Here is an 11,378-nt window from a genome sequence, read left to right as displayed (position 1 = left end):
CATCAATTCTGATTGCTCCATGTATTAACAAAATTCAGACTACGATTACATTGTCAAGCTTCAAGTGCATTAGGGCAACAGTGGTAACTCATTTGAATGACTTGTCATAAACTTACACACACACACACACACACAAAAAAAGATGGTAAAACTTTGATAATTGAGCTACATGCTACAACATATATATGCACAATCGTCAAGAATTGCAGAATACCAAACAAAATGTACACATTGATGACAAAACCCAAGGAAGTATTCTTCCAAGATCTCCTACATTACATCTTTATCCAAATCCACCACACCACTTTCATTTCAAAATTCAAACCCACCCCATAATTAAACCCCACACCACAATGGGCAGTTAGTTAGTTACCTTATGAAAGGAAGGAAACCATGCAATTGAATATATTGAGAAAAAAGATGAGATGATATGAGACATCAGGAGCTTTGCTTTTTAATATTTGCAGAAGACATGCCACTGACATTCAAAATCAATCATAAGCTTACTTAATTAGTCCATATCAAGAAACTCCATCCTTTTTCTCATTGAACCCTTCAGATCTGTAGCATCCCTTTCCACTTTCTGAGCCTGCACAATACAATGGGGTTATAACTTATAATTATGTTACATTTTTTTTTCATTCAGGAATGCTCCATTCCATTCTATTCATCTGCCAAAACAAACGGTTTTTTTTTACTTCCGATGGAATCAACCATTCCATTCCAAACACCACCTTAAAATCATTACAACCAGAGCAACTCATGTGGAAAATGAACAGGGTTTGGTGAAAGCACTAACCCTTTTTATCTCAGCATCAGAAACCCGTGTCATATGAGGAGGGAGTTCTTCCTTCTCCAGATCCTAAGCATTCATGAGAAAAGAAACTGTATCAACATAACAAATATCTTGAAATAGAAACATATATACAAAAAAAGAACTTTATAAATGTAACATTCTTTTATAAAAATAAAACATCATACCAGCTCGCCAATCAAAACAACATTCTCTCCACGGATTACATAAAGACCTAGTGAGATATCACAATATAGATCACCAACAATTACTCGTTCACAAGCCCCCTCAAGAACAGCATTAGCTGCATTTTAATTTCGACCACACACGCTTTCTTAATAACATTATTTACCAAAATACTTTTACTAATGACCAAATTCAACAATAGTGAGAAATTTCAGTACCAAATTGATCAAAAGACCGAAGTATCCCCAACAGCTTCCTACCATCTCTTAGCAATACCAAAAGTTTCTCTGTGGAAAAAAGTGCATATGTATAAGCTGATTACATAAAACTCAAATGAAACTACAACAAAGAGAATGTCTCAAAATAAAAGGAAATTCAGTTACCAAATCTAATTCCATATTACAATCCCTACCCAAAAGACAAGCATACAGTATATACACGATTAACTGTTGCAGGAATGATATCTATTGAAAAAATGAAATCTACAATGCAAATGCCACTGACAATTGACAAACCAACAACTCGAAAATAAAAATAAATCAAGACTTTGAAATTTTAAGAAGAAATGGAAAAGGGTATGAAACATACTGTCAAGATAGCTTGCAAGAGAAGTAGATAGATAGACATCTTCAGGACCTGCCCAAGACATTGCACTCCAGGTTTTTCGGCGTCTGAAAAATCACCGAAAACTTCTTTGAAAGTGAAAAAAATCGCATTGGCAGCCCAAAGTTACTCTTTCGATCTCAATTCCAAGCCCTAACACTCTTATCTCCTACTATAAATTTCTGATTTTTATCAAAGGGAATTATACCACTAGTAGTATAAACGATCTGCTAAATCGATACAAACCCTACAACTATCCCCAAATTTTGAATCCAAAAGGCACTCTCTATATCAAAATACAGTAAAAAAGATTGCTAGTTTTAATTATTTTTCTCCCTACAGATCTATCTATAAACCCTAATTAACAACCCCCAAATCTGAAAGGGGAGGTGATTTGATTTGACGTCCGTGTGCCAGTTTCATATTTTACCAATATACCTCTCGAAAAGCATATTTATTATTTGGCCATTCAAGATATCGTTGATAGTAAAACTGACCCTCTCTAGTCTCTCGTTAGTCATCAATATGCCTAAAAAAATAGGTATTTTTTTTTTTTAATTCACTCAATATTTTAAAATTTAAATGGATATATATATATATATATATATATATATATATATATATATATATATATATATATATATATATATATCCATTTAAATTTTAAAATATTGAGTGAATTAAAAAAAAAATACCTATTTTTTTAGGCATATTGATGACTATATCCATTTAAATTTTAAAATATTGAGTGAATTAAATATATATATATATATATATATATATTTAAATTTTAATATATATATATTTGTTTCCTTTTAATTTAATTTTAAAAAATGTCTTAATAAATTAAGTTATGAAAATGATATAATTAGGATTAAATTGTAGTTCCATATCTATTTTTCTAGAAATACACTCCTAACAAATCGTGTTTTCTATGTAAAATCCTTGTATTTCTACTTCAATTTTCCTTTAACCTTTTTCTGGAATGATCTAATTAATTATCCATAATTTATATATAACAGTTATTCATTTGAATTACAATGTGGTGATGCATATTTTTAATCTTATTTTTAATTTATTTAAAATTTAAAAGTTATTTAATGTGATTGAAACATCCTAAAAATATAGTCAAAAAATTTCATTTTAAATCATGAAGAAAACCATAGTCATCCAAACATCATATAAAAACCATAAGTCATGTATCTCAAAATATCATAACATCTGTCAAAATATATCAGAGTATAAACATCTCAGGCTAAACAAATGATGTGTGCACTACAATCATTCCGAGCTCTTCCCCTTACTACCAGAAATACCTGAAACCAAAACTGAAAACTGTAAGCACGAAGCTTAGTGAGTCTCCCCAAACTACCATATACCATACACATAATCACATAATCACATAACATAACATTGGGCCTTGCCCGCTACATCGGGCCCGCCCTGCATTGGACCGAAGTCCGGCATCGGGCCCCGCCCGGCATCGAGCAAAGTTCGGTATACATATCAACAATACACATAATAAGCACATAACATAAACATATAAACATTCATCGGGCCCCGCCCGACATCAGACCGAAATCCGGAAACATATAATATAGGATATAAACATTCCTCGGGCTTTCCCCGGCATCGGACTGAAATCTGGAACATATAAACAAGCACATGCAAGAATCACGAAGACATCAAGCATACAAACATTCCTCGGGCTTTCCTCGGCATCGGACCGAAGTCTGGAAACATATAAACACATAAACCTACATCGGGCACTGCCCGGCATCGGACCGTAGTCTGGCACATGCTAACATACATAAACGGGTCGGTATTGGTGCCTTAGACCCGTTCCTAGGAGGAAACTCACCTCGCAAAGCTGAAAGCAAAATCTCACGGTAAGGGATCTCCTACGGCTGCTCCAACGACTCCCCGGCTATCAATATCACAACAACACTTAGTCAAAATCCATAATCCTTCTTAGGGTAAAATGACTATTTTACCCCTTGGTCTATCTTGGACCATAACCTAGGCCCAATTCCATCTAATCTTTCCAATCCCACTAATGGCCTAATTTTCTAAATTGGGCCCAACTCCTCAAATGGGCCTTCCCTTAAGCCCAAACATGTCCTTGGCCCATTAACCGACTCTGATGGCTCATTAAGGCCTAATACCTGATAAGTCCAAGGTTTGGCCCAATCCGAGGCCCAAAAGACGTGAAGTCCAAATCCTGAGAGTACGCTGAGCGTACTCCTCTGTACACTAAGCGTACAGCTTGCATGGTTTGTACGTTGCGCGTACTGGGTTGCACGCCCATCGTACTACCCTATTAAGCCATATTCTTCAAAACTGCTTAATCCCTTAAGATATTAAGTCCAAATTACAGATCTGAGTCCATTAACATGTCTTAACTCATAAAGTCGATTACTTGGTGGCTTGCAACCCACCAAATGGACCCAAACTTGGAATATAGCAACTAACTTCCATGGAAATGGATAAAACTCATGCATGGTCACAAAAGGACCTTAAAGATCGAGACTTTACTGCTAATGGGACACATTTAGCACTAAGGGTGGAAACCCTAAGCCTAGATACGAAGTTCAACCATAAAAATCCATTCTTTGGACCTAAAAAGGTCCAAAACTCTAATAACATAGATCTAAGCATTCATGAGGAAAGTTTGAAGCTTTATACCTCCAATGAGTGCCAAATAGTGAGATAATCTCAGATCCTTGAGCTCAAGATACTCAAGTTCTTCTTCTCCAACTCCTCCTTTCTTCTTCCAAGCTCCAAATCTCCAAAACAAGCTTCACAAGGCCAAATACACACAAGGATGAGGAAAGAGAGGCTATCTAGGATTTCTGAGGTTAAGAGGCTGGTAAGGAGGCTAGGGTTTGAGTCATAATGTTCTATTTATATGGCTTAAACCCTAAAAATTAGGGTTTGGAGTCTGCTCACGTACGTTGTGCGTACTCCTTGGTACGTTGCGCATACGTGCATGCGGCCCCCGAATCCAATGCTCCTCTACGCCCCACGTACGCCAAGCTTACGCCCATCGTACGTCTTCTGGGCAGCCCAACTACACGACCCACTTACTAATGGTCCACTCAATAATCCATCTATTAAATTCTTAGCCCGAGAATTTAATTAAAGAAATATTAAATGATTATTACCTCAAGTGACGGATGTTACAGTGATGATGTATATTTTTAATTTATTATGGTTATTAAATAAATGATCATTTTGTATATTTATATTTTATAATAACTATTAAAGAATTGATAATTTATTATTTTTAATTAGGAGAGTAAAATAGTCGTTTATATAGATTCAAACAGTGTATTCAGTCCAAAAAAGAAACAAGATTTATATCAGCAATACTTTGGTAATGAAATTTTTTTATGTTTTTTGATTAATTGTTTTTTCTTGTTTAGAATATGCTCTTTTTATGTATGTGTTTTCTTATGTACCTTGTAATGCTTTGTAATCATAAATGATTAAGGTTATACCCAATTTCTACATTATGTGATAATCATAGGATGAATTATTATGACAAAGGGCTTCTAGTCCAACAACATTTAGTATTGTTTTTTCTTTTTGAGGTTGAGAGTTTAAGTCCCGCCGTGGACATAAATGTATTAAAGGAGTAGTTTAGGATTTGATTAGATTTGTTGTTTAAAAAAACAAAAAAAACCTAAAATTATTATAGCTAATGTTAGAAATAATGTTATTTGACGCATAATAGTTTTTTTGGTGATAAAGTTAATTGGTAGTGGAAAAGGACTGTGTCAAAATAAAACCTGATGATTTATATGAGTTAAATTTTATTTTATTTTATTTATTTATTTATTTATTTATTTATTATTATTATTTTTTTAGATAGTTACAAGTAAATTGCTTGTAATCATAAATGAAGTGTGAGGGTTGTTTTGCTTTTTGTGCACATGTGTATTTGGAAATTATAATTCAATAATAAGTGAATAAAAATAAACTTTAATTATACATGAATTGTTATGCCACTGTCGATTCATATATTTATATTTATAAAGATACGACAATATTCATAAATGATTAATACTATATCTTCATATACATTTGTAATCTTGAAAGAGTAAAACATATTCATAAATGATTAAATTATTCGGATATACAGTCATACATACTATACGTTTATATACATTTGTAATTTTGAAAAAATAAATAAGAGATATGAAATAGTAAATCATAAGAGATAAGAAAATAAAAATATCTTTGTAATCATAAATAAATAAAATGTAATTGTAAAAATACATTTGTAATCATACAATGTAATCATAATTAAGAAGATATTTATTCATGAACAAAGAAGCAAAAAGGACAAAACTAAAGTCTTTATTATTTAGAATGAATAAACTTTTTTCAAAGTTCTTTGTTTTTTAATCTTAACTGTGGGTACAAAAAATTAAGCAAAATCGTTCAAGACCTAAACAAGAACTATTGAAAAAAATTCTCAAACCCTACCAAAACACAAGATTTTAACTACAAAAAATAACCCAACTCAACTTCTAAAGAAACACTCACTAGGGTTGTGCATGAGTCGGTTTGTGTCGGTTTTGGACCCAAACCCAACCCAACCCAACCCATAATTGGTCGGTTTCTGGTTTTCAGAACCCAATATAATCGGTTTCTGATCGATTTGGTTTTTTGGGTTTTGAGGTCGGTTTGGACAGTTTTTCGGTTTCTTGGGTTCAACCCATACACTCATGGGTTATGGGTTTAAACCCATGGGTTTTGGGTTTAAACTCATTTTTCCAGAAATGAAGCAAGAAATTAAATACTTCAAAAAACACCAAATTGAAGTTAAATACTTCAAAAAACATGAATCTTACAACCAAATAGTCTATTACAAGTTACAACCAAAACCCGAAATAGTCTATTACAACCAAAGCACAATCAAATATGGGTCGGTTTCTCGGGTTGGATGGGTCGATTTCTGGGTAAAAACAGAAACCGAACCCGATTTTTCGGTTTTTAAAAAATTCAAACCCTAGCCGTCGGTTTTGCTCCGGTTTCAGATTTTTCGGTTTCGGTTTCGTCGTTTTTAGTCGGTTTCTTGGTTTGGGTTTGCTCACCCCTACTAGTCACCTTCATCCTTCCATTTGCAAGTCTGTGTGTAACATAAAACAAGCACATAGGTTGGCTTTTTGTCATGGAGATGATGAAGATGTGGAGAGATGGTGTGTCACAACTAGCCTTTTTGGCTAGGAAATTTTGTCTTCATGTAAAGATCAACTCTTGTATAACTTGTAATCTAAGCTGATGTCAAGTACTATGCTCATTCAAAATCAACCAATTGAATCAAAACTCCTGAGTGAAGTTCAAAACCTAATTCAACACATCTCATATACTCAACTATGAGTTTGAAACCCTAATATCCCAGTTCAAACTCAGAATGGACCAGGATCCCCTTATTGGGCCTAATGGGCCAATAAACTCACAACTTGGTCATTATGGGCTAAGAATCCTTATATGGGCCCTAGATGGACCCATATTCATTAAATAATAGCATGTTGGGCCGTAAACCCCATTCATTCACCACCTTTGGGACGTAAACCCATAAGAAGGGCCCAATGGGCCGAGAACCTTCATATTGGCCCTAAAATTTCGAATATGCTCAATATAGGCCAAAACACTTCTTTCTCTTTTCCTTCCTCCTCATTCACGGCCCACACAAAAAAAAATCAAAGGGTGGATAAATGGTTTGATACCTCAACATTACAAGGTGGATCTCCATGCAAGAACACAACATATATCTATGAATGTCTCATGTACCCATGCAACCATCACATCTCACTTCACTCTTCTCTCTTTCTTCTTCTTATTCACGGCCAAACCTCCCTTCACTCACCACTCTCCATTTTAAACTTCCATCACCATACAACTCCTCTCAAATCCATCTAAAGATCTCTCATCTTCATCTCTAAAAAATTCGTGAACAAGGATGTGTTCAACAAACTTTTCATCAAAGATCATCATTTTTGGTAAGTTATTCTCTCATCAAAGTGATTAGCTTCATTTTATGATAATCTTCACTCCTTAACACATCATTTCATGATCCATGCCCTTAGATCCATCTTAAGTTCGAAAAACTCCACTCAAGGAGCTTCTAGGGCCGAGATCCTCATCATTCTTCATCAAAAACCGAAATCTCCAAAGCAAAGTGAGTTCATACCCCCTATTTTCGGTTTTTACTATGTTTTGGGGGAGAATACAAGTTGTTTTGTATAGATCTATGTGTATATGCATGATTTTGTATGTTTTTCATGATATAAGTTTGATTTTGTGCTATAAACTCCATAAACTTGAAGATATGCTAAAATATGATGATATTTGTAGAACATAACACTTATTACAACTTACTATGCAAAGAAAAGGTTTATAACATTTCAAAGTGTTAAAAACTAAGAAAATTTGCATAAGAGGGCCAAAATGACAAAATAACAAAAAAAAATGAAGTACTTATATGTAACTCACGGTTTTAAGGGACCAAAAATAATTTATTTTGATAAATATGAATCTTTATGGTATTTATGATTTTAAAAGGGCTAAAAGTGTAAATTTTCACAAATGGGCCTCATTTTGGGCCTCATTTTGGGCTTTCACGGCTTTTGGGCCAAAATTGTAAATTTTTGCACTTTGGTGGGCTTAAGTGTCATTTTAAACAAAGTTGTGCCAAAAATGTAAGTTTGCGATAAAAAGGGTTGGAAATGTAAAATTATTTATGATTTGGGCCAAAAAGAGAAATTTAATTATAAATGGGCCGAGGATGCACATTTTCATAAAAACTAAGCCAAAAATGATATTTTTGACAAAAGTGAGTTAAAGATGTTCCTTTTACTAAAACTAGCCTTAAATGCAAACTTTGGTCTTAAAGGACCTAAAATGTCATTGTTACCAAAAATATGCCATAATTGTAAATTTCCGGTTTTTAGGACCAAAAAAAATGTCTTTTTACAAAAAGTGGGCCTTTTATGTCAATTTGGTAAACAACTAAGCTTAACAACCAACATAACAACAAACGAATTGATTACATCATTCACATTCCTTATTGGGCTCGGAATATAATTTACATGCTTAGTGGGCCCTAGTTGTCCACTTACTTGTTTATTGGGCCTGGAATGTACCTTACATGTTTATTGGGCCCGAATTATACCTTTCATGTTTATTCGCGTAAATCCGATTAAGGATCTAGTGAGACGTTTCGTTTGGCACCAAATGAGTGTACAAACGTAACATGTAGTTATAACCAGAGTCTCCCGGAGAGAGAGCGTGAGTTTGTGTATAGATCTATACGGGGGTCACGCCCCACACCTAAGCTGTTCGTTACAGTTAGACTAGGCCAGTCTAGGATGAAAAACCGTACCTTAAACAAGTCGGCGTCTATCAGACGTCATGACAGGCGAAATTGTCATTATCAAGTATGGTTATAACGACTCACTTAGAGGAATTAACACCATTATAAAATTGACGGGAAACATTCTTTTATGGAAACACGGTAACCTACACGCACTGGTACTCAACCTCGGGTGTTGAGATTCCAACCTTTTCATAAACGGACAACATCGGGTTGTCTGGGTTCATTCTCTTTATGTTCTCATAAACATCAACACACATGCATTAATACAAGATCGAACACAAACATTTCAAACCGTTTTTTAGAAAATATCGGATTTTCTGGTGTTTACTAAGTAATACAAAACACTTTTTTTTAAAATATGCATATAAACTCACCAACATTATATATGTTGACCTTTTTAAATTAACTTGTATTCTCAGGAAATCGTTGCGCAGGTTGGTCAGCAAGATTACATGGATATTTTGTTATGTTTTGTTTTCTTCATGCTTTGAATATTTTGGCATGTAATATTGAAATACAATATTTGATGTAAACCAATGACAATTGTAATATTACATGTGTGATGATGATGATGTTATGTTTCAATTATATTCTCTGTGATGATACTACAAGAATGAAGTCACCTAAGCCCCCAGACGTTTCCGCCGTTTGGTTCGAGGGTGTGACATGCTGGTCGTGATGGGTGTAATCAGATGTCTAAATATCGTGATGAAGTTTGTTGGCTGCCCGATGATGATTAACACAATATGTGTGAATGTATGTCGATGGAAAAGGGCTGACGATGGTGGCGACGTGAAGAGTTGCGAATCGGCAATGGATGGTCCATTTACGGCTAGAACCTACGACCAGATGATGGACGGAGGCGTTGGAGTTGTGATACGTATTAATCAAGATGATTAATTGTGGTGCGTTGAGGCGGTGATGGCCGTGGATGTGGGTGCATGGCGGTTGTGTGGGTGATGTTAGGTCAATGAAATTGTGACGTGTTCTCTCAACGTAAGTATAGTTGTATAAGAGACTAAGATTTCCAAATCACTAAAAAATAGAAAATTATATCTATAATGGTTGATTTGTACAAAACGTAAATATTTGATTTAATTTGGAATTACCTTTATACCCTTGTCTCTATTTAAAACTTACATATTTATCCCATTAGTTTTCTTAATTTACATAAATGACCCGATTAATAGTAGTCATAGATCTAAATATTTAAAAGATTATGATTTGTTCTCGCATTGTCAACCTTTTAAGTGTTCTCGATTTAACTTACCTCTCTCTCTCTCTCTCTCTCTCTCTATATATATATATATATATATATATATATATATATATATATATATATATATATATATATATATAGAGAGAGAGAGAGAGAGAGAGAGAGATTACACTAAAGGTCCGTGCTCCATTAAAAAAATACCAAATTGCCCTTTTTTCTTTTAACAATATATATATATATATATATATATATATATATATATATATATATATATATATATTATTGTTTTTTTATCTTTAATGTAAGAGAATTAATATATATTATTTATAAAAGGATTTTTATTTTTTAAAATCAATTATCTAAATTATTGAAATTCATATTATTTATTTATTTATTTATCTTTGTTTTTGTGGTTTAAAAATCTTTTAATATTTTTGACATTTTATTTGAATATATTATTTGATTTTTTTTTTAAATTTTCTTTATTTAAATTATATAATGATTTTTTTAACGTTTTTTTCGAATAAATAAATACAAATAATAACCTGGATAACTATCAATCTTACAATAAAATTATTTAATGTTCGTTTCTTTCTTTTTTCTTTAACGATAATATATATATATATATATATATATATATATATATATATATATATATATATATATATATATATCTTATACTATATATAAAACATTTTAGTCATATCTTGAATTTTAAGAGGTATAAGTTATAAAGCTTTTTATACAAATTAATTATGCATAAATAAATCATTAATACTTGCCAAAAGTTTGAATACTTGAATTAATGAAGGTTATTCAAAAAACTTAATTTTGAGCAAAATGACAAATTTAAAATATTAAATTCATGTATATAAATTAATTTATATTTATTAAAGCAGACACCGATATTATTAATTTACATCAAATGTATAAATAGATAATATAAATATAAGGTCTAAACTAAAATATTTTATTTAAAAGTGGTAAATTTTTATTATATAATAACTAATAATTAAATCTAATAATTATTTTCCAGTGAGAAAACTATTCGCCAAAAGAGTTATTTATAGCCGCCGCTTTGCGCGGGCACACATCTAGTATATATATATATATATATATATATATATATATATATATATATATATATATATTACATTAAATAGTTTTATTTTGGTTTTTTTTCTTCAAAA

At 32.4% G+C, this 11,378-nt stretch overlaps 1 protein-coding gene across 1 annotated transcript; it reads right to left on the bottom strand.

The window, feature by feature from the left end:
• Window positions 1–253: 253 nt before the first annotated feature.
• Window positions 254–1,975, bottom strand: LOC145145535 (sm-like protein LSM1B). Its single transcript, XM_079074942.1, has 5 exons — window positions 1,568–1,975; window positions 1,198–1,266; window positions 982–1,097; window positions 800–862; window positions 254–589 (listed from the first exon to the last, which is right to left on the bottom strand). Exons 1-5 carry the CDS (start codon window positions 1,626–1,628, stop codon window positions 512–514), a joined length of 387 nt encoding a protein of 128 aa, XP_078931068.1. The 5' UTR covers window positions 1,629–1,975; the 3' UTR covers window positions 254–511.
• Window positions 1,976–11,378: the final 9,403 nt, after the last annotated feature.

The sequence above is a fragment of the Lactuca virosa genome, chromosome 1 (genome assembly GCF_052849685.1).
Source record: "Lactuca virosa cultivar CGN04683 chromosome 1, Lactuca_virosa_CGN04683_v6, whole genome shotgun sequence".
Lineage (NCBI taxonomy): Eukaryota > Viridiplantae > Streptophyta > Magnoliopsida > Asterales > Asteraceae > Lactuca > Lactuca virosa.
This window is presented reverse-complemented; position numbering and strand designations above follow the sequence as displayed.